This window comes from Chanos chanos, chromosome 13 (genome assembly GCF_902362185.1).
Source record: "Chanos chanos chromosome 13, fChaCha1.1, whole genome shotgun sequence".
Classification (NCBI taxonomy): Eukaryota; Metazoa; Chordata; class Actinopteri; order Gonorynchiformes; family Chanidae; genus Chanos; species Chanos chanos.
In genome coordinates, this window is record NC_044507.1 from 6,217,811 (window position 1) to 6,245,566 (window position 27,756).

The 27,756-nt window shown below is 43.3% G+C and overlaps 4 protein-coding genes across 5 annotated transcripts in view; 2 read left to right on the top strand and 2 right to left on the bottom strand.

The window, feature by feature from the left end:
• wfdc1 (WAP four-disulfide core domain 1) overlaps positions 1-9,182 on the top strand; it is an 11,418-nt gene extending 2,236 nt beyond the window's left edge. The window contains exons 2-6 of the mRNA XM_030790563.1: positions 7,806-8,001; positions 8,148-8,231; positions 8,560-8,700; positions 8,940-8,990; positions 9,124-9,182. Coding sequence (XP_030646423.1) covers positions 7,806-8,001; positions 8,148-8,231; positions 8,560-8,700; positions 8,940-8,990; positions 9,124-9,182 — 531 coding nt within the window. The remainder of the gene's footprint in view (positions 1-7,805; positions 8,002-8,147; positions 8,232-8,559; positions 8,701-8,939; positions 8,991-9,123) is intronic.
• A 2,668-nt stretch (positions 9,183-11,850) lies between these two features.
• utp4 (UTP4 small subunit processome component) lies at positions 11,851-19,934 on the bottom strand. 2 transcript variants are annotated; one of them, XM_030790307.1, is made up of 17 exons: positions 19,846-19,934; positions 19,287-19,455; positions 18,706-18,894; positions 18,122-18,206; positions 17,701-17,790; positions 17,326-17,537; positions 16,699-16,870; positions 16,485-16,576; positions 16,082-16,178; positions 15,877-15,941; positions 15,527-15,649; positions 14,736-14,892; positions 14,139-14,245; positions 13,293-13,388; positions 13,018-13,203; positions 12,245-12,355; positions 11,870-11,986 (listed from the first exon to the last, which is right to left on the bottom strand). In XM_030790307.1, the coding sequence occupies exons 2-17, from the start codon at positions 19,443-19,445 to the stop codon at positions 11,870-11,872; spliced, it is 2,058 nt and encodes a 685-aa protein (XP_030646167.1). In that variant the 5' UTR covers positions 19,446-19,455; positions 19,846-19,934. The 2 variants fall into 2 exon arrangements, with proteins under 2 accessions (XP_030646168.1, XP_030646167.1); XM_030790308.1 differs by lacking the exon at positions 19,846-19,934 and having other exon boundaries at positions 11,851-11,986; positions 19,287-19,445.
• Positions 19,935-20,400: 466 nt separating this feature from the next.
• On the top strand, positions 20,401-21,179 carry chtf8 (CTF8, chromosome transmission fidelity factor 8 homolog (S. cerevisiae)). Its single transcript, XM_030790972.1, has 3 exons — positions 20,401-20,423; positions 20,521-20,638; positions 20,946-21,179. The coding sequence occupies exons 1-3, from the start codon at positions 20,401-20,403 to the stop codon at positions 21,177-21,179; spliced, it is 375 nt and encodes a 124-aa protein (XP_030646832.1).
• A 4,005-nt stretch (positions 21,180-25,184) lies between these two features.
• has3 (hyaluronan synthase 3) lies at positions 25,185-27,756 on the bottom strand. Its single transcript, XM_030790788.1, has 3 exons — positions 27,121-27,756; positions 26,248-26,349; positions 25,185-26,114 (listed from the first exon to the last, which is right to left on the bottom strand). The coding sequence occupies exons 1-3, from the start codon at positions 27,754-27,756 to the stop codon at positions 25,185-25,187; spliced, it is 1,668 nt and encodes a 555-aa protein (XP_030646648.1).

A 27,756-nucleotide genomic window follows, 5' to 3' on the forward strand; every position in this document is an offset into this window, starting at 1 on the left:
TCCATTTTCTTCTTTTGCTTAAATTTTGGCGCCTCAGTGACAAAGGAACAGTAGGCATGCATATATATATAAAATAAATGACCAAAAGTAGTGTAAGCATTCTTTCCCTAGTGCACAACATTACCTGGGTACATAACAGCGGTTTTGTGCGAAACATTACTGGATTGCAGTGAGAGCTTGTTTTTGAATGTGGGCCATGCTGAGAACAGGACAAACATCAGTGTGTGTGTGTGTGTGTGTGTGTGTGTGTGTGTGTGTGTGTGTGTGTGTGTGAGAGAGAGAGAGAGAGAGAGAGAGAGAGAGAGAGAAGTGGTTACAGTACAGCCAGTTATTCAATAGGTTTTTTTCTCAAAAAAAAAAGCTCCCACAGAGCTCGGGCCCAGAAGAGGCCCTGTGTCCGCCTGCGTATTAGTGCTGCACACAGACACACACACACACACACACAAGGGGGCAATACCACGGGGTGGGGTTGCGGGGTGGCGGGGTGAGGGGGGGGGGGGGGGCAGCCGTTTTTGAGCCCCTCTGCGCCTCTTACAATAACTATAATCAGCGGAGCAATTTATGAGAAAGACCTGTCATTCACAATGGCAAGAGAGTGCTGTAAACTTGCGGCATTGTAATTTTGCACTTAACTGAAATGGGGGTAAGAAGTGTTCCCAAAATAATCGTATGTGTATGCATGCAAAAAAAAACTCCACATCCACTCCACGAGAACAAAAAAAAAAAAATCACAAAGAACATTAAAGAGCAGTATTATTGGATAGTCTTGACTTTTGAGTCAGGTTATCCAGTTAAATGAGATGAAACTTACCATCGCTTTTGAAAATCATGTAGGAGACAAAGAGGGTGTATTCCCCCCCCCCCCCTCTCTCTCTCTGTGTGTGTGTGTGTGTGTGTCTGTGTGTGTGTGTGTGTGTGTGTGTGTGTGTGTGTGTGTGTCTCTGTGCGTGTGTGTGTGTGTCACTCTGTGCGTGTGTGTGTGTCTGTGTGTGTGTGTGTGTGTGTGTGTGTGTCACTTCGTGCGTGTGTGTGTGTGTCTCTGTGTGTGTGTGTGTGTGTGTGTGAGTCTCATATTTGTCTGTACACGTTTAGGGGTTTTGTCTGAACTCTGCTGTATACATGCAGACACATTAATCTCTGGGATCCAGGCTGGGTTGCTGACAGACCCTGAAATCCAAAAACACAGCCACATGTTTTGAAGGCTGCCATCTGCTACCTGCCCTACTGTCTCGATGTATCATTTCCAGACCCTCACCGTCTACTTTTCCCAAGTGTTCCCATTGGACAGCTGGAACCGGACCCTTTTATTGTAGTAAAAAAAAGACAGTAATAAGTATGAACTAGGTTTTCTTACGGGAAGCTATAAAACTCTCAGGATGTTTAAAAGAGATAAAGAGTATTGTGTACTTTGTTTTCAGTGTACATTTTTCAAGTCTATAGACTTTTCCACGATGACACAAGATTATAATGAATCATGGCAGAGCTCCCCAGGGCAGCCACGTGTTCTAATGTATCAGATCTATAACACGAGCGCCTGTGTCTTTTAATACTAAATATGTTTCAATCTGAAATTTTACCAAACTGAAAAAAACAATGAAACTAATCTTTGACCAAGTTCAAAACCAAGTTCCACCCTGGTCGACTGTGTTCCAATGAAAAGATTTCTCCTGGTTTACAGTTCACTGGCAGCAAACCGTGGATGTTTAAATCTTTTGACAAAGGAGGCTCATGAGAGGTTTTCAGATTTTCATCAGTTTTGACAAAAGTTGGCAATCATATATATATATATATATATATATATATATATATATATATAAATTTATATCATTCTCTCTAAAATATCAGCTCACATGTTACCAACCCTAATTTAATAACTATCATGTTGTTTAGCATTAATCACTCTGATTTCATTCATTTTTCAAGAACAATTGTTGTTTTTTGTGGAAATGTCAGCGAAAATTCAAACAAATGAGCTACGGTGTGACAAACCCCTCCCTTCACTAACTGGGAATATTTGTGTTAATACACAGTCGTTAACCATATTAGTGTTAATACACAGTCTTCAGCCAGACAGTCAGGTGACCTGCACTGAAATGCAGGCAGCTGAAATGTAATCCCATTCAGCTGATGTGAGCATGTGTAGGAACCTGAGTGTTTTAACAGATTTAATGCTCCTCTCTTTCCTGATGGAGAAAAAAAAAGGTCTATTTATATATATATATATATGTAGCCAACGCAAAGCTAAGGAACTGCTACGTCATAATGACCAAACCATCTGAGGCTGGTGTACAGATGGAAAAGCCGAAAAAAAAAACCCACAGCAGTCTGTCTATCCACTGAAAAAACCCACAGCAGTCTGTCTATCCACTGAATAGACCCACAGCAGTCTGTCTATCCACTGAAAAACATCCACAGCTGTCTGTCTATCCACTGAATAGACCCACAGCAGTCTGTCTATCCACTGAACAAACCCACATCAGTCTGTCTATCCACTGAACAAACCCATAACAGTCTGTCTATCCACTGAAAAACCCTACAGCAGTCTGTCTATCCACTGAATAGACCCACAGCAGTCTGTCTATCCACTGAAAACCCTTACAGCAGTCTGTCTATCCACTGAAAAACCCTACAGCAGTCTGTCTATCCACTGAAAAAACCCACAGCAGTCTGTCTATCCACTGAAAAACATCCACAGCTGTCTGTCTATCCACTGAATAGACCCACAGCAGTCTGTCTATCCACTGAACAAACCCACAGCAGTCTGTCTATCCACTGAACAAACCCACATCAGTCTGTCTATCCACTGAACAAACCCATAACAGTCTGTCTATCCACTGAAAAACCCTACAGCAGTCTGTCTATCCACTGAATAGACCCACAGCAGTCTGTCTATCCACTGAATAGACCCACAACAGTCTGTCTATCCACTGAATAGACCCACAGCAGTCTGTCTATCCACTGAAAAACCCTACAACAGTCTGTCTATCCACTGAACAAACCCACAACAGTCTGTCTATCCACTGAATAAACCCACAACAGTATGTCTAACCACAGAACAAATCCATAACAGTCTGTCTATCCACTGAAAAACCCTACAGCAGTCTGTCTATCCACTGAATAGACCCACATCAGTCTGTCTATCCACTGAAAAACACCCACAGCTGTCTGTCTATCCACTGATTTGCATGGCTGTACTGGAAGCAAACAGCAGGAATTTACTGTTACTGTTATAACGACAGGAATTCAGAAGTTGACTGATGTTTCAGTCAGAGGCCTAAACCTCCTATCTGTTTTGCTGTTAACCTTTTAATCTAAAGATTACCATAGGTTTCTTTCTAAGAACTGTATTCCTGGGAATTCACTAAACATGACGTTTTTCATTTCTGTTAAATAGTAACACATAAATCAGCTTATCAACTGTTTACTGAGCTTTTGGTTAGTCAAATCAAATCTGTTCGTGTTTTGTTACAGTGAAAATGTGCACTGATCTGGCTCTTTCAGCTTTGGTGCTAAGAAAAACCATCACAAGAGTGTCAGCACATACAAAGAGGTGGTGAAACAGAAAAAGCTGTGGCCTTCACCCTAACCCACACCAGGTGGGCTCAAGCTTTCTTTTCCTAGCCTCAGAACTGTCAATCACCTATTGGCCCTGCCTACCTTTAATACATCCTGACCAGCGTCAAGGTCACACGGCGCCGTAGCACCTGTCAATCATCCAGAAATAGGGCAGGAAATGAAACCAGTCAGACGTCTAGACCTGACTCAGTACACAGCAAGGGCGGGACTGAGAACTCTGTGTGTGTGTGTGTGTGTGTGTGTGTGTGTGTGTGTGTGTGTGTGTCTGTGCGTGCGTGTGTGTGTGTGTGTCTGTGTGTGTGTGTGTGTGTGTGTGTGTGTGTACATATGAAAGAGCTCCCTCAATACTTTCACATTCCTGGCCATTTATGTGAAGATCACTGAAAAAACAAATGTTAAAATGAAGTCAAGAAGACATTGGTGGCTGGCTAAAAGACAGCAGTATGAACACACAAGTACAGAGAGGATTCAGGATTCAGCAGTGTCATGTGTTTTATGGGAAGGAAAGTGTAAATTATTATAACCAAAAGCATAAAGCAAAACATGGATGACAATGGAGGGAAATGATCATGCCTCCAGGGCCGACATTGATCTTTTCCTTGAACCATGAAAGTGACATTAGACCTAATCGAAAGCAGGACTGGGAATGTTGTTCAACATACGCGTCACTTCAAGACCCCGAAAAATCAAAACTCGATTCTTCAACGCTCATTTAATAAAAGACAGCTATTTCCATGACCGCCAGTGAGAGAGAGAGAGAGAGAGAGAGTGAGGGAGAGAGACAGAGAGAGATAGAGAGAGGGAGAGGGAGAGAGACAGAGAGAGAGAGACAGAGAGGGAGAGTGAGGGAGAGAGAGAGAGGGAGAGAGAGAGACAGAAAGACAGAGAGAGAGAGAGAGAGAGAGTGAGGGAGAGAGAGAGAAGGAGAGAGACAAAGAGAGATAGAGAGAGAGTGAGGGAGAGAGACAGAGAGAGAGAGACAGAAAGACAGACAGAGAGAGAGAGAGACAGAGAGAGAGAGAGAGAGTGAGGGAGAGAGAGAGACAGAAAGACAGAGAGAGAGAGAGAGTGAGGGAGAGAGAGAGAGGGAGAGAGAGAGACAGAAAGACAGAGAGAGAGAGAGAGAGAGAGAGAAACAGAGAGAGAGAGTGAGGGAGAGAGAGAGAGGGAGAGAGAGAGACAGAAAGACAGAGAGAGAGAGAGAGAGAGAGAGAGAGAGCAAGAGACGGCAGCACGTTTGCTTATTAGATTTTCCAGTTGCTATTGAAACCACTTTAACTAAGACACATCCAAACACTGGACGTTTTACAAGCTCTGTTAGAATTCTCTGTTTACACTGGCTCTCGGAGCTCACACGAGCCAGCCAATAAACACATTCCAGCTTCTTTCATTAATAACCAGCCTCCCGCTCTCTAAGGAACAGAATACGTGTGTGCGTGTGTGTGTGTGTGTGTGTACATTGTGTATCTGATATAGTTAGAGATAAATGGCATGACATCATTTCAGTAAAATCTGGTCCAGTTCTGAGGTGTCACTGGGTACACTCCTGCAGCAAAGCAGAGGAAAGGTACCTTTCTTCCACCTCTGAGATTAGTTCTGATTTTTCACACAAACGCTCTATGTGAGGGAATTTCCATGTACCAGAACTTTGGTAATGTAATGTAAAAAAAAAAAAAAAAAAAAGGAGACCAAGATTGCAGCAGACTAAACAGACATTGTGTGTTAAAGTCAAACGTTGGCTCTGATAAATCAAGGCTAATCTACCACGCTCAGATGCCCTGCTTTTTAAGACAATATGGTCAGCAAACCCCAAAGTACCAAAGCCACTGGCATCTCGGGACAGGAAAAGACAGAGAAGAGTAAATAAACAGTGGTTTAACTGAGTAGACATATATACGTACACACACACATACACACAAACAAACACACATACAAATACACACACACACACACACACACACACACACACACACACACACACACACACACACACTGACTGGCACCGCCTTCCTGCCCAGCTAGTCTGGGCAAACGGACGACAAGAGGACACTATCATTTCCTGCCTTGGCGATAGCAAAGCCTCATTCACTGAGAAACCTCGAACATTGTCTCCTGTCATCAGTGAAACACTAGCCTAAATATGGAGTGGATTAGTGAGAGCGGTAAGGTGATGGTTTTGCCAAGACTGCTAATGTCTGTCCGCTCATATTGTACGTTAGTTCAGAAAGAAAGGAGGGCTCCCCAAGGCAGTGGAGTTTTGCCTGGGAGAGACTAGAGAGACTCAGATCAGCAGCTGAGAAGCAGAGAGAGAGAGAAAAACTAGGCCCGGTAATCTGATAATCAACATCAGTTAAAACACGCCTGTTATCTGACACAGTTATGAACAAAATCATTAAGCTGGAGCATCGTTTATTAATTAAAACCTAAATAAGGAATCCACATCCGGTGCGACCAGCTGCTCTGTAGTTTGTCAATGTTTGAAATATCTAAGGTCACGAGGTTGGTTTAACGCTGATTCTGAAGGTCCGCGAAAATGATGTCAATCTCTTTTTTTTTCTTTTTTTTTTGTACCTGTGAGACATTCCAGATGTGGTAAAAGGGCCGTTGGGAAAAATCACTTAGGCAAACACAGGAGACTGGAGGTGAACGGATTCATGGTCGTTTCTTTTCAAGGTCAGAGGTGACACCAAGAGGGGGTTCATTTTGCACGCGTTTGCTGCTAATTTGTTGGCACACCGAGTGCTGTTGTTGCAGCAACTAAACAGTGGAGAAAAGAGCGGAACCCAACCGAACCCACCCAGTGCGTTTGAACTCACTCCAAACAGCCTGACTGTGTGAGACTGTTACAATCTCTCGTATTAAGCCGCAACCAACTGCGCCAAACATTTGCTTTCATTTTAATGGTTGGTTTGGAGACAAAATGCGATCTGCTCGGCTTGCCAAATAAACAAGTCAGTTTTACAGATTGCGTGCAGTCCGCAAAACCATTATATAATTAACCTGAAAACCGTAGGCCTGAATAAAGCTGTCTTGCTTCACACCTCGATATAAACTCGTGCTGCCAGACAATCTATATCTACCCCTGGCACTTTACTGCGCTGGGAGACCCGGGAGACGTGACAGTCATGCTGAACACAGACTGCCTGCAGTTACAGCACGAGCGTTCTTCACTCCTACATTTCTTTATTTGTCGACAGAAGCACGGGGGAAAACGCAGGCTGAAACAGAGAAAAGGTAGGCTACTTATTGTAATGAACACATCCTTTAGCCTTCTGTTAGAGAGTAAGTAAACTCGAGAGGAAAGCCCTATGGCTTAGCGAGGGTGAAATCATTCTATACGGACGGCATGAATGGAATAATGTTCTCAAACAACGTGTTCTTTCTTTCCTTTTCTCTCCTGGCACACAATGATAACACCACTAAATCTCTCCCGCTGACCTGTTTGACCCGAGCCAGCGAGCGAGGCTGTGCGCGCGCGTGAGTGTGTGTGTGTGTGTGTGGGAACATAATCGGTGGAAGTTCACTGGTTCACCTCACCAGAGCGTAGAAGGAATGTACGATTTACTGAACCACGAAAAGTGCACTCGTGGCTGTATTACAGATCTGATAGCATTAGTGTTTCACATGAGTGCAAATGTCTGGCAGAGAATGGACACCTTAAAACACTCTCCACTTTTCATAAGACCAACAGACTGTGCTCGAGTGACACTTCTGTTAGCAGAATGTAATTTAAGAGGAAACCAAAGAGCCTTTGTTCCATAGACTACTCTCTATCTGCTGTCCTGAATTGAACTTAACATCTGCGTTAGTGCTGCAAGCTACAAGCCCCAGGATAAATGATTAAATTATTATCTAAATCACTGCCGAATTCCGGTCTGTGGATCCCAAGGTTTAACGGCCTTGCAAAGCTAAAATGCTGCCATCTATTGGTCCGAATGGGGAACGCACAGTTAAGGAAATATCCAAGCATTATATTAGCGTGAAATCAAACGTAGCCTTCAGCAGGTCATTCATTCATTTTTTAAGCCGCTTGTTCTTATAAAGGTTGCGAAGGGTGCTGGGGCCTATCCCAGCGTTCCCTGGGCGAAAGGAAACACCACGGGAAACACCAGGTCACCCGTCCATCGCTGGCCTTCAGCAGTTGTTTTATCAAAAAGAAACAAAGAAAGAAAAAGAAAAAAGCAAAGAAAAAAAATCAACTATGTGATCGCGTATCTCTCTTCTCCCAGGACTATGAATACCCAAACCACTCTCAGTCCACTCAGTACCAGAAGAATGACCGTTGCCCACCCCCGCCCCAGATGCTGCCCGAGCGTGCGTGCGAAGTGCCCGGCTGCCGCTCCGATTCGGAATGCGAGCGGCACAAACGCTGCTGTTACAACGGCTGTATCTACGCTTGCCTGGAGTCAGTTCAGCCGCCACCTGGTGAGACCACACACTCACATAAATCACACGAAAATCTCTCGCTCTCTTTCGTATTCATTTCTTGTGCTCAGACGTCAACATTTATGATACACTGTGACTTAACTGAGGGATGTGTTTGATGAGTGTTCTGCTGCTGTGTTATGCAGTGTTGGACTGGCTAGTGCAGCCTAAACCTCGCTGGCTGGGTGGAAATGGATGGTTGTTAGATGGACCTGAGGAGGTTCTACAAGGTAAGCAACCATGCTATGTTCTACAGTCATCTTTCAAATCAGCACTCACTTTGTGTGCATGTGCACATGTGTGTGCGTTATACCTAGAAGGTCAGCGGAGACATATCGTCTAGTAGCTTTTAGCAAGCTACTGGACTGACATTAGCTAACAGAAAACTGGAATAGATTTAACTGACACACACACACACACAAATAAACAAACACACACACACACACAGTTACATACTTTATAGTTTCACTTGCAATATCATTTTGTGGGTTTTGTATGCATTAACTGCACCACACCCCCTGCTTTTTCTGTGTGTGTGTGTGTGTGTGTGTGGCATAGCTGAGGCCTGCAGTACCACAGAGGATGGAGATGAGCCCCTGCACTGTCCCACTGGGTACGAGTGTCACATCATTAATCCTGGGAACCCTGCGGCAGGAATCCCAAACCGCGGCCAGTGCATCAAACTCCGCGGCAACTCAGGTCAGTCTGATCACTCGTTCTCTCCTTCCCTCACTCGCTCCTCTCACCTCCCATCCCCTTTCATCTGAGAGCCCTGTGCACGAACAGACTAGCTGTGTCAGAACAGGGAAAAACCGCCAGCTCCATCCGCACTAACTGTCTCTGCATCACATCCAGGATTCACCATACGTCCACACATACTGTTCTGCTTGGTATGTGTCTGTATGTGGTGTCGTCTTATTAATGATATTTCTTCTCAGATGGGCGTAGTCTGAGGCACAAGTACTTCAAAGATTACAAGGATTACTTAGGTTGGTATGGCAACAGATACAACTCATGTCTATCAGAACATTTATCATTTTGAGAGGGAAAGACATGACGTTGCCTTAAGCATCTGATTGGTCTGTTGTCTCCTCCTCACACTCTTCACCTCCTTCCCAACAGGAAGTAACTCCAACAATGCAGTGAGCTACGAGAAACATCACCACAAACATTTGGGATGAGATGGAGGTGAGTTGACCCAGAGGAGAGTCAGGTTGACGTGTGTGTGTGTGTGTGTGTGTGTGTGTGTGTGTGTGTGTGTGTGTGTGTGTGAAGCTATTTAACTGCGTTCTGTTCTCTCTTCGCATGTAATCTCTCAAGTGACATGAAATGACATTGTATGCTATGTCATTTTAATGCATGTTTCTTATCCTCTCTGGTGAAAGATAGCACGTTGACTCAGTACTGTGCATGTGTGTGCGTGCGTGTGTGTGTGTGTGTGTGTGTTTGTGAAGTAAGTGCTGTCACTGCAATCCACATTTCATATTCTCTCTCGCTCTCTTTCCCTCCCTCTCTCTCCCTCTTTCTATCTCTCTCTCTCATTCTCTCCCAGGTGCCTGCTCTACATAACTGCAGAAACTTCTCTCTCTAAACTCATTTCACTGACTGAAAACCACAAGAACGACACAAACCAGTAATCACACACGGTTTTGGTGCTTCACATTTTGGGAGGCAATCTCGTAAAAAAGGACAGCTAAGATCATTTGAGTTCATATCATTTGCTCAGTGTAGACACCTCGTAAACTGTGATGGCATCATGATTTTAATCTTGGGGTGAAAAAAGGCCTCAGACTCCATTGATCCGTGATGATAATCAAAGTCATCCGGATATGTTAGTCATCTTGTAAAAATTCCATCCTGGTGTCTGATTTTGGAGTAAAGAACAATCAAAGCCAACGTTTCCTACCTCTTACAAAAAAAGCCAAAACACATGCACACTCACAAAGCAAAGTTTCATTAAAGTAATATTGGTTATCCTTCAAACACACACAAAGACTTAACATGATAGCTGTAGTTTATATGCTCTCAAAACTTAGGACAATCGGGATGTTTTGTTAGCATGTCCATGTCATGTAATGTAGTGTAGGATTTCTCCAATCAAGTCCTGCAGGGACCAACAGGAAAGCACAGCACATATCTGACTTATTACAGCATTAACACAACTAAATCAGTTAATCAAGGGAGTAGTGATTAGTGACAAGTTTAATCAGGTGTGTTAGTGCTGAGCAAAAACAACAACAAAAACAAAAGTGCTTTCAGTCTGTCCCTGGGGCCGGAATTTAAAAATAAAAAAAAAATTTAAATACTGAGGTAGGTGATACTGTGATAGCTAAATCTGCCTGGTGTGAAACACGCCAAAGCTATTCTCTGGATCTTATTATAAAACGAAAATGGGGAACATGTGTCTTTTTCTTTACACAAGCACACAGGCCGTTTAACTCCTCTGGGCTTACAACTCCCAACTGTACCCTCTGAACATGACCTTGTTGATCCTGCTTACACAAGTATACTGCACTGCATGCACGCACACTTACACACACACACACACATACACACACACACGCAAGCCTCACACCCTTAGGCAGAGTAAGGGCCTGGCTGGCAGGAAATTAGGACCAAGTGCTGCTCTTATTACCCTCCTCTTCCTCCCAGCAGGCCGACAGGATGAAGGTCAGACAGCAGAGAGATTTATGAGAACCGTACAGTACGTGCAAAAGAGCCGAAACATTCTAGATCCAGGGTATAAGCTTCAGTAGCTACATCCTCCTTATCATTAAAAGGGCTTAAACTTCATCCACCCCACTGACGTTTCTGTTTTTTTTGTTCCTTTTCTTTTCTTTTTTTTTCTTTTATATCAGAAAAGTCACTGTTGGGACTGTACTTAGGCATTAAAGTTTATTTTACCCGCATGCTACACAGAGATATGCCTTAATGTACTATTTAACAGCCTTAAGTTCATCTAGTGAATGTATGCTGACAAATGCCCTCAGATGAGAAGCTACAGTTCTTTACACACTGAGGGCCTTTGTGTCCAGACTCTTCAGCTCTCTGACTCTTTACATTTCTGTTGCCATTGCCTTTGAATCTGGATGTATTTTTGACCTTGGAAACAGATGTGAACTCTCTTTAGATGAACATGTAACAGTTGCTAAGACCTCAAAACTGGCGGGAACTCTTGTCTTAGACAATTGTGAAACCGGTCTGAAATATGGAATTTTGGCATGTAGTCCCCTGAATGGAACAGATTTCATATATACACAGTATATATATATATATATTTTTTTTTTTTGACATATTTCTTGTATGGTGCTTAAAGCAACTTGGTCAGATTTTTTTCTTTCAGGCAGTATAATAAGCTCATGAATTATAGCAGGAGACCAGAGGTTTGCCTCTCTAAAGTCAGATAAGCTATAGCAGTCTCTCTGGACTGGCAAAGACACACAAGACTAACCAAATGTACAACAAAAAAACGGTGCTGTGATACTAGCCTGTGTTATCCAAATAAAAGAGTCAAATAAAATATGTATGTATATCTGTCCTCTATATTTCATTATTACGACTGTTTTTCAGTGGTGTTGGGATACTTCCAGTTGGACCTGTGTTTTTAAGATCTCATAAAACAGTGATTTTTTTTCCTCCTTTAGTGTTAAGAAAACTGAAAAGGTAAGTGCTGTCAGTTTGGTTTGAAGCTACCGAGTAAAAAGTGACTGAACAGAGTTGGTTTGTCACAGTAAAAGTTTAATTTATTACTGTATCAAATGGTTTTTACAAACAAAAGGTGGAATAAGCTCACTGGATTCTCTCTCTCTCTCTCTGCCTCGTACTCACACATTCATACACGCACGCGCACACACACACACACAGATCTTTATGTGGCAAACTTCTTCTGTCTGACGGGTGCAGGCAATTGAGTGGTGATGTCCAGTAGAGGGCGCTCTACCACCACCAGTGACTGATCATCCAGCAGATCCACACACATGAGGTGCTGAAAGAGGACAGATACAAGGACAAAGATTTTTCAGTGAATATGCTTCAATAAATTAGTGATTCGGAAGCTAAACAACTCCTCCGTTCTTCCCTGCTCCCCTATATAAACATTTTATGGTTTTCACAACCATAGAGTCACACCTTAACCGGCTATTCAGTATTCTTCATTAAATGTAATTTCTAGTTCAATGTGGAGTGAGTTATATTTAACACCAGGGGATGTTTCTGGTATTGGGAAGAGAGAAGGGGGTCTGACCTGGAAAGATTTGCAGGTTTTGAAAGCATGCATCGCCGACTGTCGCTCTTTCTCTGGAAGGACCTGTAAAGTCTGCTGATTGTGGAATTGCATCATATTTTCTGGAAGAGGCTGAAAAACAGTTTCATTCATATATATTTATATATATATATATACACACACACACACAAATCAACAACAGCCAGTTTGAATTGTCAAAGCAAGAGAGTTTCCTCAATGAATTAAGAACTGATTATAGAGTTTTAAAAAGTAGAAGGAAGCCCCACCCATCTTTTAAAACGTAAATCTCCATGACTGCACACACACACTGCGAACAGTGAATTTGTCTCTGCATTTAACCTGCATTCCTCTGTGCCCGGGGAGCATTAGGGTTAAGTGCATTGCTCAACGGCACACGAATGTTGGGCCTGGGAATCGAACCGGCAACCCTCCAGTCACAAGCCCAGTTCTCTAGCCTTTAGACCACAGCTGCTCCGAATTTTAAGTGACTTTTTAAAAAAAAGTATTTTTTAAAAAGTACTTATAAAGCTGAGGGGAATAATCTTAATCTACTACTTAAACCAAAACCTTTTGCATTTCTCTTTCAAATCCCATCACACGTACTACTTCACAATGACCCACAATACCGCCAGTGTCTGTGATAAGCTACACATCTAGTTGTTTAACTGTGCGATACTGAAAAAAACAGCAGACAGCTGTAGGCATAAAGACAGAGACTGAAAGTAATGAAAAGACAGATGTATATCTAGGCTGTCAGAGGGGAGACATCTTACCAGAGTTTGATCGATGATGCAGAACATATTCATGTCGTGCATGACGATGTGGGCGGGGTTTCGTGGGTTAAAAGTAACATGCGTGATGGGCGTGCCCTTCTCCAACCACAAGTTGTGAAGACCATGTCTCTGCACCTCTCTGGTCCAATTGGTGTATTTCTTGTCCTCTATAGAGTACTCAAAAATCTATGGAGAGACACAGAGTGCGCATGTGTAAGCTGAAAGTCACATGACACAGTAGGGCACAGCCATGTGCCGCGGTGTCTGCTGTTTACCTGGTTATCTGCATGAACCATCACTAAGTTGTTTGTGGTAGGATGGATCGCCATGGCACTGACCCCTGAGTTGTACACTGGTACTGTGCAGTGAGCCTGAAAAACAGGTCAAAGGGTTAAAGGTCAGTGAAAGGGTGAAAAGGTGAATAAGGTGTTCTCGACCTTGTTAGGATTCATGATCTCAGTTGAAATGAGTTACAGCTTTCACAAACACAGCTTACAGACTTTGCATAACGTTTTGTTTTGATTTGGTGAGCCATCATAGATTGAAAAATGGCCACTTGAGAAACTCTATGGGAAAATCTATAATGGTCCAGTATGTAAAAAAAACCTGCTCAGTGTTTATCTATATATATTTTTTTCTTTTTTTGCATGCGAAGGTGCACACATCAACAAAGCCAGAAATATGTTCCCTGTTCGCCATAAAAACGTGAATGTCTATGATTGCGCACGCACACTGTGAACGGTGGGCAGTAAATTTGTCTTTTGCATTTAACCCATCCAACACATCAGTAGCGAACACACACACACACACACAAGACACAGGAGCAGTGGCATTCCTTGCGTTCCAGGGTTACAGCCGTGGATGTCAGTCCAGGGAACCGAACCAGGAACCCTTCAGTCACGAGCCCAGTACTAGACCACGGCTCTAACCTCTAGACCACAGCTGCCCCAGTGTGTGTGTTTCTGTATAGTTTCACACTAATTTAATCCACAGAGACAAATACGGATACACTTTCAAACATAAATCCATTTACAATGTGTTGTAAGAAAAGCTGAAATTTTGACATATTGGCTGACAGGTCCTATAATTGGTGGTGGTGGTGGTGGCTGGGGAGGGGTTACCTTCAGCTTTTTCAGGTTATAGACGTGGACATGGTGGTCTGTGTGGGCGGAGCCCAGCCACGCCCCGTCCTCACTGGTTGCCAGGAGGTGAGCGCACTGGGTGGAGCCTGAAGGGAAAATCACAGAGTCAGAATTCAGCACAAAACCGGCTCAGTTCACGAGAGTGGACTTCAGCCAGTGTAGTTATGGCACAAAGCCAGCACAGCCACAAATCCACTCTAGCAGTAATTCTACACTTGGCATATTGTCGGTTCTCTAAAAAGAAAGCCGTCTGTCACCACGATGTGAGTGAAAATGTTAGTACAATATCCGAATGACCAGAACCTGCCCGAACACTCTTACATAGCTCCTTTGCCTTGTGTCCTGTTCAACTAATGTTACTAAAATTCACACAGGACTGAATGTGCTGAGGCAATACCACAGAAACAAACATCCGAGTAATGTACAGAGACTTTAAAATGGTTAACCCTACATCAACAAATGAAATGAGTTACCAAGATAGCAAGGCAACAAGGAAATGGGAACTGTGTAGAAGAGTACTGGGACAGAATTAGTTCCAGCCCCAAAATAAACATGAGCAATTTCCAATAAATTCACCTGATTTGGGTTTGAAGGTATGTACAAACTTGCACCCAGATTGGCTGAGAGCAATCACATGGACACTTGCATGAGTGGAGGCTGCAAACAAGTGGGTGGAGTCTGAGGAGAAGCACAGCTGACTGGCTGAAGAGAGGACCTTAGGAAGCTTGGACACCTGGAAACGGAGAAGATGAAGAAGAATTACTATGAAGTGTTTCTTTACTCTGTCCTTGCGTATCTGTGCATCTGTCCTGCAGTGATGGAGCTGGAGCCAAAAGACACACTGTTTGGTATTTAGCAGATCAGTTGAACCACTCATACTCATGAAGGTCTAAAACAGAAACATGCAGGCCAGAATCACCTTATGCAATGGGATGAGTAGCACTGTTATTGACATGTTATGGTCAATCTGAGAACCATCACGTTTACTTGAATGAGCACATATAATGTATAAGTATCCACACATATTACTTGTTTTATTCTGCCTGCTTTTAACGCTAAACCGTTTTCTCTTCAAAGCCACTCTCCTAGAGCGTCTTTAATGTGCCGGTTTTAAAAAGTGTCATGGGGAAACAGCCAGGTCAAGTTTGGCTTCCATCACTGTTGGCAAAGATTTATCCCAAAAAAAAAAAAAAAAAAAAGAATTTCACTGCAGAGTGATCTTAATTGGGCTGTAACGGCCATTTACGAGAATGAACCAGCCCATTAACCGCGCTGCCAAAACAACAGCGTTCTTTTGTCTAAAGAAAGAACACGTTCGTGATTGGGCAGGAGTGAAAGGACGTGAAACCGCACGGAGGGCAGCCCACCTTGGTGATGCTGACGTTGTTGTTGTCACAGAGTATCCTGTACAGTCGGACGCTGGAAACAGTGGCGTAGGCAATCCACTCTCCGCACGGAGATACAGCACTACAGCAAATGTGATCCTCACCCTAGGTCAGAGGGCAAAGGTCAAACCAAGAGCCTAGTTTAGCAGAACACTTGTGTATTTTGAATGTTAAATATCTGAGGTCTATTCTTCTGCATTCTGCATGTAATGCATTCATGTTTCTGAAACTACAAAAAAAGGCATATATGAAAGACACCATTCTGGTTAAATATGACATTTTCTGGATGTCAAAACAGCTTAAAAAGTCCACAGTAAAGCCAAACTTCACACCTTTATTTTCAGATGGAGTAATTTTTCTGGGTTCTTCTTCACAGGCAAGATGGTTCCAGGTTTCCCTACAGATAAGAAAAAGAAAAAAAGATCAGATCAAATAAAACAGAGAAGTGTGTAGTTGTCTAGCGGAGTTCACTCATGCTGTGATTTTCTCTTTTCAATCTGCAGATTCTCTCCAACTTTCATTCTCTCTCTCTCTCACCATGGCCCTCACTCTCTCCCAGTCTCCAGAGCTCCAGGTGGGTGGGGTACTGGAACAGCAGTAAGCCTGCTTTCTTCGCACACGACACCAGTCTCCTCTGAAGGGCAGAAAACAGTCACACATGAGAGCAGTGTCTCTGGAACCCAGGGCCTGGACATTTATACCACTGCTTATGTTTGGCCTGACCCCTCAGATAACACACATAATTAACCTCATACATGACCTGGGCACTGAACACAGGTTAAATGATCATGTGTCAACAGACCAGAGCTCAACAAATGGGAACGTCAGGACTAGAGTTGAGAAACGTGCATGGTTTGAACCACAGGGTGAACAACAGACTGTAACCACACTGATAGTGTCAGTCAATTCCATAATGATTGTTATTTCAGACAATACTTACATGGGGAAATAGGACCTTGCGTATTGCTGATGCCTGGGTCCTGCACTCAACTTTGTCGAGAAAAGGTCGCACGAAGAGCTGTGTGTCCATGCCTGGGGGATGAGAAGGGTTATCAGTTTATTCCCCAAAAATAAGTCAGTCAATCAACGCAGTCATTTTTCTACTACACTTAATATTTATATAGTCTCATCCAGCAAGAGACTGAAATCATTACCTCCAGACACAAACGCTGTTTGGATCTCAGCGACTGCTCTGACGTCATGTGTGTGGTTCTTAAAGGTTCTGGTTGCAACCCACTCTTTCTCCCCTTGTCCTAGAACCTGAGAGAGGAACTGGAACTGGACCACGGTTCCCTCCGAGGTCCCAGCCACAAGACTGTCTTCACTCTGTCAAACACACAGTACACACCAGTCAGAAACCACTGCACCGTAGCGTATTCCAGTTCAAACCAAAGCTATAAAAACTGGGCTGCTGTGACTATCTGAGGTACTAGATAAAGAGACCAAACACACACAGTAAATTTGACTTACCAAACTCAAATATTCCCACCTCTAAGACAGCAGAGTACAGCGGCTAATGCTAGCCCATGACCAGGAACAAATGAAAGACTTTTGGCACTAGCTGAGCCCTTTTCCACAAGTTAAGAAATAAGTCTGTTTACCTCATGTATTACAATAAAGAGAACATAACCCCTTCAGGGTATTTGTTCTGAGAAGGACAGTATAAGTTCCTGCTTTTTTGAGCTGGAGAGTATAAGTTCCACCTCTGCTCAACACCATCTCACACAGTCATCATAAGGAAAGTTCGACACACGCATATTTCACACAAAATGTCCTCTCACCTGCGAAACAGACAAGGCCAGGACGTCCCACTTGGTAACCTGGTGGTTTTTGATGAGGGTGCCAGTCTTGCCGTCCCACACCTTCACCTTTCCGCTGGAATCTCCGCTGATGATGGTGTAGTCTGAGAGGAAGACTACGCTCCAGACCACGCAGTCCTGATTCCTGGGTGTTCCCGCTGCCCTCTCCACCAGCAGCCTGTGTACAGGGTGGCCTGAAACACAGCACAAGAGTTCATCATCAGCACAAACTCCTGGACTTTATACAGCTCTGGGCTGATCTAGGATCAGTTCACGACCAGTATAAACCTCATAAATACATTTAAATGCACGAAAGGGAGCTGATCTGGGAACAGTATATCAATGACCAAAGCTTACCGGTCTTGACATCAAAGACACGGATCATGCCCATCATGCCGGCTGCTATCTTAGACCCTGACGGGTGCCACGAGAGTGAGATTATACGACCTAAAAGTCACAAAAGGTCATAAAAAGGTGTAAGACAGTTATTTAAGTCAAAGCGTTGACAGTATTTTTGATGCTAACTACTAAAACTACTGTTTACAAAACACAGTGAAATACTTCAAAATTCACTGCGTCCATACGCGAATGTTCTAATGCAATGCAAACAGAATGCCATGCTCACATAACTATCACATTACTGTTTAAATAAATGAGCACATTTTATTATGCTTCTGTGTTTAATAAAACAAATAACTGTGGTTAATTTAACACCAATGGTTAATACTGCTTTACGCAGGGCACCTGCACATGTTTTTACCCATTTCATTAATCTCACCTTTCTGTCGGTCCAGATTTCTCTCAAACTGTATTCTGTCCATCAGCACCTCAAAGAGCTTCACTGTCCCATCCTCACAACCAACCTGACCAAACACACATTAACAGAGAACAACGTCACAACCTGAACATGCATTAACACAGAACACCACAACCTGACCAAACACACATTAACAGAGAACAATGTCACAACCTGAACATGAATTAACACAGAACACAACCTGACCAAACACACATTAACAGAGAACAATGTCACAATCTGACCAAACACATATTAACAGAGAACAGTCACAATATGACAACAGACATTAACAGAGAACAATGTCACAATCTGACAACAGACATTAACAGAGAACAATGTCACAATCTGACAACAGACATTAACAGAGAACAGTCACAATGTGACAAAACACACATTAACTCAGAACGACATCACAACCTGAACACACATTATCACAAAACAACACAATTAGTTTTTAAACTAGTTTTTAACACACTGTGAACATAATCTTGTCTGCTACAACAAGCACAGAAAAATAGACATAAAAAAAGAAAAGAAAATATTAAAGCAGATGCATAACCTACCGCTAAATGTGTTCCCTGGGCATTTCCAGTCATGCTCCAGATTGGTCCGCCATAAGCATCCAGGGTGTATTTGACTCTCAGATTGTCCAAGTCAAACTCGGCAATCTCTCCACTCAAACCTGCACTGAAGAGACGATCCCCTACCCACAACAGGGATTCAATCGTCCTCTGCTCTCGCCCAGGAATCACCTGCCAACGCAAGAACTCAGTTACTTCCCTGAATGATTGTGCAACTGTCCAAAAAAAAACAACATCAACAGATACTGAAGAATTCTCTGTTGTATTACATCGCAATCGCTGTGGAATGTAAAACCTCAGCTACCGTGGGATGTAATCACACATGTGTTCAGCGTTCACAAAATGAACACAGCTTTTAATGTGTACAAGGTGCGATGCTGTACCGAGAACACATCCCGAAAGGAAATACTTCAGTGATTCAAAACTCCTGTCCTGAAACTGGACAGGCTGTATCACGACTTTACTGGATCAGTGGACGGCATAAAACTACAACAGTATGCCCCCAATTCTCCAATGAACGATCCATAACATTTCCTTCAACGGCAAAACACGAAATAACTCACCTTTTCCTGAAAAAGGTTATCCGCGCGGTTGAAAATCTCCACAGACCCGTCCATCCTCGCCACAGCCAACTTTTCACTGCGTGAGTTGAATGCCAGAGCTCTTATAGCGGATGGCATGTACTCAAAGAACCGAACCCGGTGCACTTTAAATTCCCCCATGGTCGATCACCTAAGGACACGTTCATGAAGCTTATTATCATGTAACAGCCGTTAAATAATTTAAGAGCCAACTAAAACTTCTCTTAAGCTGCCAAGAAAGTTGTGGTACGCCATTACTGTTTAAGAATCCTGCGTTTTCACGAAACTAGCGAGGACTATTTGTTTGCTTAACCGCTACACACTGCATGGGTAAGTATACATGTTAATTATGGTGAATCTGTACATTTGATCACGGTATGTCATCTCCACTAGAAAATTTGTGATTGGTGGCTAAATGGCTAACGAAAAAGCAAGCTGGTAAACATTAAGACCAACATAAATGTATTTGTATGACATGATATTGTAGTATGCCCAGATTATACAAGGGCTTTAAAGGTACATCGACAGTTGTTCTACTCACTTTCACCGTTCTCAGTCTCGTAATTTTTTTAATGTTCCGCTACTCCCATAGCGAGGAGCTCCACACGTTGATTTACAGGAGGCACCACGTTGGTAACCTTCTACCTGGAAGTGGTCGCACATCGTGAGTCATGTGACCGGAAATGTTTTTTCGTAAGAAGCCGGCGGGAAACTCCGTCTGACTGAAGTGCGAAGAGATAGGAAACTGTGATCAAGTATGTAGATTTCGTATGGTTCTTTGGGATACGTATGCGTTTCTTAGTTATTGCAACAATTTTGTACAAAACGATGTAATCAATTCTCATTTTATTACTTTATTCCCGGACCTTCGGGCTCCTTAACAATTAGTCAACTGTTAAGAGTCTGATATTAGTCAAGCCAATCAGTATCGCGTCAGCTAAACGTTAAGCACAGTTTTTGTTTTTAACCGTAAACGGTGTTTATTTAGTGAATGTACGTTATTTATACATCTGTTGCATTCAAGTGCGTCCTGTTAATAATTTCAGGTGATAACGTCGTAATTTTCCAGACATTCGCATCGCTTCTGGACCGCAGTATGGTTCAAATAATCATTTCAAGGTAAAGTGGAATACTTGCGCTTCATTTTTTTTTTTTATATCTGACACGCTTCCCGACAGTTACCATCCATACCTTTAATATTTTATGTGTGTTGCAGTAAGACTAATGAGGGTCTGGAGGAGTGGTTACTGATAGAGCTTCAAGGGGAGATGGTGTCAAGACACAACACGGGTCTTGCAGGAAACCTAATGGGGGATTTGCATTTCACTAAGGAGGTAAACATACCACATCCCTGTGGAGAACTGTCTCTGGAGAAATGCAGTGCTGAGAGCGTGAAATTGCATTGCCCGGTGTTTAGCTTACATCTCTTGAAACTCAGTTTTTAAATACGAGACGCAGGAAGTTCCTAGAGGAATACATGGACTCTACTCCCCAGCTTTCATATGATTTGTATATTGACAGAGTAGACATATCAATTCACCCTTCAAATGCTTTCAGACTACTTTTTTTTTTGTATTTTTAGCCAGTGTACCTGAGATTTCTGTGTAACAGTTTGAATCCGTGTCTTGTCTTTTGTTCCAGGGTGTTCCTGTGCTGATTGTCGGACACCACATCCTGTACGGGAAGCAGGTGAAACTGGAGAAGCCTTTTGCGGTGCTGACGAAGCACTCGGGCCTTCCTCGGGAGGATGAGGATGCCATGGAGACCAGCGAGGAAAAGCCCACCTCTTACTCCGCCATAGCACTCATAAAGAAGAAGCTCATTTTCAAAACTCGCCCCAAACCCATCATCACCAACGTCCCCAAGAAAGTCTAATGTGTGGCCGGTCACTAAACAAGGACGTGGCTAACAAGAGGAGCAAACTTGATAATCAAGACACGTGACCTGAGAAGGTATCATGTTAAAAAAACTCATTTTCCTCCTCCTGCATCTCTCTGAGGTCACTGGAATAACGATGAGCTCTCTGGTTGTCTGTGACCATTGTTATAGTATTAGGATTGTGGAAATGTAAGATCAAGGAGATCCACTTCAGTGGGACTAGTTAAAAGATACAGGCGCACATACGATTGGATGATTGAGGGGAACTGGTGATTGGCTGTAAGGATGTGGAACTGTACAAACAGAGCAGGTGCCCATTGGTGCTTAACACGCTCAGGGCCTGGGAGAGGTTCTGTGCACTATGACTAAAGAGTCTGGTCAAGGTGTGTGTTGAGACTGTGTCTAATGAGGTGGGGGTTGTTTTGTTTTGTTTTGTTTGTTTATTTGAACAATATTGAGTATTTTCAATCAGTTGTTCACAAGATGGTGATGAACTGAACTATCTGTTAAAAAAAAAATCCACAATTTTAATCCAGGTTAAATTTCTTTATTACTTATCAAAACACTTACTTACAGATGTCATAAAGGTCTGCAAAAATAAAGACAGTTTGAATTGTATAAAACTTCTAAAAATTACTTTCTTACATATTGAAATATGCACATGTTAAAATACAGTTGATGGTACAGTGGGACCTTTTTTTTTTTCAGTTCTCTACCACAAAAGTCGCAATAATTTGATCTAACATCTGCTCCAAGTCGTAACATGGTTATAAAGTCACCTGGGAAAACTGACAGGATGTATTGCAGAGGAAGTGTGGCAGTCAGGTGATGTTTTCTAAAACGACCCGGCAGCACTGTCTTGTCTGTTCATACTTGTGTTTACAGCACTGCTGCAACTCTAATTCTGATAATACTAAAAAGAAATTACTCATAGCATTACCTGTGTGTATGTAAACTCCAATGAACAGTTGTTGGTGTTTTGAGCTTTGAGTAACTCTTCATGGCCCAGTAATCGTACTGTGACGCAGCGTGTGTCATCAGGTTACACGTGAACAGAACTGTAATTAAAGTAAACTTCTTCCGTCAGGGCCGGAGGCGCTGGGTGAGATCACTGGTTGAGATTTTTATTCGCGGGTAAATGTAAGAGTCTGTAAGTCTAGGACTGAAATTCTACGCTGCCAAAGATCACTGAGTCCAGTTCATTGGTTGCTCGTTTCAATCACAAACGGGTGAGGGATGTTATAGATGCTGTTTCCAAAGCCCTTGGAAAACAAGCCTTGGTATCCCTGAGGAAACACATCAGGAATCTAAGCAGAGAACACGGGTACCGTCCACTTGATTCCTTTCATATCCCTTATTCTATTTCAGCTGCACTGCTACTGATCACAGACACATCAAAAAGGCCCTCCAACAGTTTAGAAGATGTTGAATTTGAGGACAGAATAGAGGGAGGAGATGTGACCAGTGATAACAGAAGGTCAGAGATGATAATTACAACCTAACTTTCCATTTTCGATATGTTTTAAAATTCTGCATCATGAACACCTGAAAATATCACTTATACCTCTACAAACAATTTGAACATGTGGTGTTTTTTACTGCAGCACGACTGAACTGACTTTCATTTCAGATATTCAGCAGAAGAAAAAAAAAAAATCACACAGTTAACTGGGGGTGGATATTTAAAACTGCTGATCTGCTAACAGGAGACCACAGGCACTGCTAGCTAAACAAAATGCACAGTAATGGAACAGAGACCTATAGCAAATGTTCTGCTAGACTGAACATTAATCACAGAGAATCCCTTTAGTTCACAGACATATTGTATTTGCCTCACTGCAGTCCCAAACGTAAATAATATCGTTTGTCATCTCTTCATAACCGCGTTAAGCCTTCGACATTCCCGTTACATCACGCCTGTGTCAGATCTAAACATGAGAGAACTCTTAAGAGTGCTGTAATTCAGTGTTGGTTTCTCTTACGTGTATGTAGGACAGGAAGAATGACTGTACAGGCCTGCACTGAAACAGCTCACAAGGATTGGAGCTGAGATTAGTACATGTACACACTTAACACACTGGTCCCAGTGTTCTAGGTTTCCAGACAGCCTGAGCTGTGTGTGTGTGTGTGTGTGTGTGTGTGTGTGTGTGTTTAAGGGATGGAAGAGGAGGGGCCTCAGCATCCATGGAAAGGTGTGACAGAAAAAAATTCCATCTATTTGGCACCAGACTGCTTAAAGGAGTCGATTCAGGAATGAATCTGTGGAAATCAGAGAAACCATTTCCCTTTTCCGCTGGCCCCTGCCTAACACGACCCAGACGGTACGGTCACAGTCATACTGAATGTATGAATCTGTCGACTGTGGGGCACAATAAATAGCAAAACACCGTAAAAAAAAAAAAAAAAAAAGAGTTTTCTAAAGGCCGGTAAATATTAAAAAAGAAGCGAACTGCCTTTATAACGAGTCGGTTTTATGGAGTCCATGTATGAGATAAATTATCTCCCAAAGAAAAGAAGGACAAATATATTAAAAGACCAACTAGTTTCTCAGGATAGAAGAATGAAGAAAAAAAAAAAAGTTGGAAACAAAAACTACGGATTCATTTTCATAGCTGAATTCTACCATCAATAACCTTTGAAGATTCCACTCGAACTGTTGAACAAAGCCTGTAAACAAACAGTTCTGTGTGCCTTGTTTGCTTTTCAAGTTTCATGTTACACAATCACCTTTTGATGTCAAATGCTTTCAGAGAATAAAACGCTATGAATGACTTCAGAGTGGAACTTTCCACCACTTCGAATACAAACACAAACGGCAAATTTGTGAAATGACTCATGTAGTTTTTTCTCCCTCGACGAAAGAATCATATTAATCTTTTAAAAAAAAATCTATTTCTATTTTCTGAATTTTGATTTTACTCCTATGCGTGTGTGTCATTAGAGAACAGTATGGCAATGCTAGTCTTTTTCTAGACACCTTTAAATGTCTGGTACCATTCTTGATGTGAAATTTAAATAATATTGCACAAATGATAAATTATTAAATATTATTAAAAAATACTTTCTAGTCTTCTTTGGTTGTCCACTTCACATTTAAACATAAAATGTAAAGGAAGATGTTTTATATGCCTTACCTGCCACCGTGAGAGTGTTATACTTTCATGCAGTGTTTTACAGAACACATCAGATAGGTAACCAATACCTATCTTTGTCAGATATCACTTGGCAATTATTCCAGTCTGGGCTTTATTTAAGCCATCATACTGTCTTTATATAAAATTAGTACATAAAAAGGTGGCACCTGCACCAGACGATAAAACTAGATTGTCTTGACAAATTGTGGACTCCTAAATACACTCAGTATCTGTCTTGAGTCCAGTCTCTCCAGAGCGGCGTCAGACAGGTGAAAGTCCAGTGTGTGTTTCACTATGATAAATTTAAAAAAAAGTAAGAAAGTAAGACTAAGCTCTGGGAGTAACTCTATCTCGCCGTGTCAAAAATATCCAAGCACCGATCTCACCCCCCAAATAGAGAAGGAGCGTTTGTGGCCTATGGCCTGTAATTAAAGTAGTATTATTATTTCACTTAAGTACTGAACAGATCAGGAATTTTCTTAGCACAGAAAGAACCTGTGTCACTCTTATCCCAGAACCTCTTAACCTCTTAACCCCTTAATGCTTCAGCCACCACCTCAGTTAAAAAAAAAATCTCTCCTTTTTCATGTGCTCTGTATTAATGACAGCACAGTGCCCACCTAAAAGGATAGAATAAGAACGCTGCCCAGCCTGAGAAACATGTCCTCTGATTGAGATCATTCAAACTTGGCCTCAGCCTTGTATAGCAGGACTCCAGAGGACATTCATCCCATAACCCTATCACACCACCCCTCATGTACCTTTAAGCACCAGGAGTGTAGCACCAGACAAAGGGCCATGAAAGATGCACCTCAGATAGCTTGTCCAGCAGCACCATTAGTGAAGTAGGGATCAAAGGGAGGCAATTTTAGGCCTCGGCATAGGGCAGATGGTACTGCTCCTCTCTCTTGTTGCACCTTTTGGCAACTATGGCCAAATAGAGTACCAGGAGGATGAGCCAATAGCAAGCGTAGAGGATCGCTCCGGCTATGAGCAGAGCCTTCTCTGTTTCACTGAATGGCTCCTGTGTCTCACAGTAGATGGTGTAAGCCACGCCCCCCAGGAGTATAGCTGCCCAAATAGTCACGGGCACAGCCCCAATGAAGTTCACCACGATCTTCCTCCTCCCCGACGTGCCCCAGCCCGCCTTGTTAATAGTCAACAGGGCGAATATCTTGGCAGGCAGCAGGCTGGACATGTAGAGTAGTGAGTAAAGGGACATGAAGATCATGACCAGGCTGCCTCGCAGGAAGCAAGCGTAGGTGGCCTTCACCATGCCGACCAGCTGAACTGTCAACAAGAACAGGAGAATGTTCCACAACCGTCCGCGATAGAACAAGTGGATCACGGTGGCGACGAGGAAGAAGGGGAAAAACCCGGTGACCACCGATTCGTAAGTCATCCATAGGCTGTGTTTGTGGAACCACAGGGCATTGTAAAGCCATTCCCGGAAGTAGGACTTACTCCAACGTGTCTGCTGGTTGAGCCAGCGCAGGTAGCGCGTTGGCGTCTCCGTCTGGCACTGCGAGCGTGCCGTGAATTTGGTCTTGTAGCCGAAGCTGAGGACGCGGTTAGTGAGGTGTCTGTCGTCTCCAAAGCTGCACTTGCTCCCGAGGAAGGTCTGGTGGTACCAGGGTTCCAGGAACTGTTGTAATAGAGAGTTCCGGTACATCCCCAGTGGGCCACTGATGCACTGTACACAGCCAAAGTAGGACTGACAGGCCCGTTCCACGTTGAAGGCCATCCAGTAACGGACGCTACTCAGGAACGAAATCCATGAGTCATATTTGTTCAGGATCTGAAAGCAGGACAGAGAAGGTTCAGTTTGTTGATGGTCTGTCACTTGGGTGCATTGAACAAACACAAAAGATTTTTGAAACCATATATAAAAGTATATCATGACATTGATGGTTTGACAGGTAACTTTTCACCTGCACATCACCTCCTACTCCACCCACTGTTGGATCCTCCTCTAGAATCTTCAGCATCTCAATGGTGCATGCAGGATCCAGAACTGTGTCGGAGTCACACACCTGCATGAGCACACAAAGACAAGCCACAGTCAAAGTGCACAGGAACTTCCTGGAAAGTCACACAATCAGCTCTGGGTATATGAAGTAAGACAAACAGTGATATTTATGCACCAGTAAAATAAGTTAATTATGTGGAACTCACTTTTTTTTTTCAACATTACCTCAGAGATCTCCATTTAGCAAAGCTCACTAAGATCTGAATCTTTCTCACTTTAATAATTAGAGGTTTCAGTTTCTTTCAAATATGGGTTCAGATGTTCAGACTGTCAAAGCTGAGATCGTCTTTCACATATGTGAAGTAACAATTGGCCAGCAGATGTTTCAAGGTTCCCTGTGTTTTCAGCAGCCGTCAATCAAACTTTGTGCAGGGGCAATTACAGGCAGTTGAAAGCACACAGGTGTGTTCGTAACTGCAGGTGATGCAGCAACTATGAGCGAGATCTTTGACCTTTTACACTGCTGAAACCCCACTGACAAGGATGCAGATGGCACACATAAGTGGATATGGAATTCTGAAGTTTAAACAATATCCTTGAGTGAGCACGAATTTCAAGTCATCTCCTAGTGTTTATCCCATTCTCAGTGCTCCATCAACGAATCAAAGACCTTCAAAACTCTGAAATGGAATCTGAAGAATGGAACTATAGCTTCATTTTAGCCATTTTAGCACCAACCTCCACATATGCCAAAATATCAGCTTAATGTTCCTTGTTTTGAGTCTTTGGCTTTGGGAACACATATGACAGAAAGGAAGTGGAGGGTGATACTCACCTGTACGTAGTCTACAGAGTCGCCGAGTGCTTTGAAAGCCGTGTACATCACTTCCCTCTTCCCACCCCACTCCTGCATGATGCAAGAGTAGCGACGGCTACGAACCACCCTTGCCACCCGGGCTGCCTCTTCAGCATGCAGCGAACCCTTCCTGCCGGCTACGCCCCCTCCTCCGTCGCTGTGGTAGTTCCCCTTCCAAACCACGCTGCCGGCCTGGTCGGCCCCACCCAGCACCTCCTGGAAGATTTCCATCATGTAAGCGTCCTCCGGCCTGTTCCCGTCGACCACCAGCACCACCTTCAGGCCGGGGAAGGAAATGCGGCGGACGCTGCGCAGGCACTTGCGCAGGTAGTCCGGGTCTTCCTGGTAAGCGGCGATGCAGAGGGCAACAGAGCGGCGCAGGTGCTGAGGTCGGGATGGCCCCCGCATCTGCCGATGCTCCAGGTAGGCGAACAGGCTCTGCAAGAGGAGGTGCAGGGACAGGATGGCTCCGTAAAGGCCGAAGGACAGGTGGTGCTGTTCGGTGTGGATGAACTGGTAACCAGTCACATACGCCAGCAGGATGGCAAAGAGCACCACCGCGGCAAAGAGGGTGGTGATGAAGATTCGCACCGCAGTGCCAAAGCGAGAGGGCAT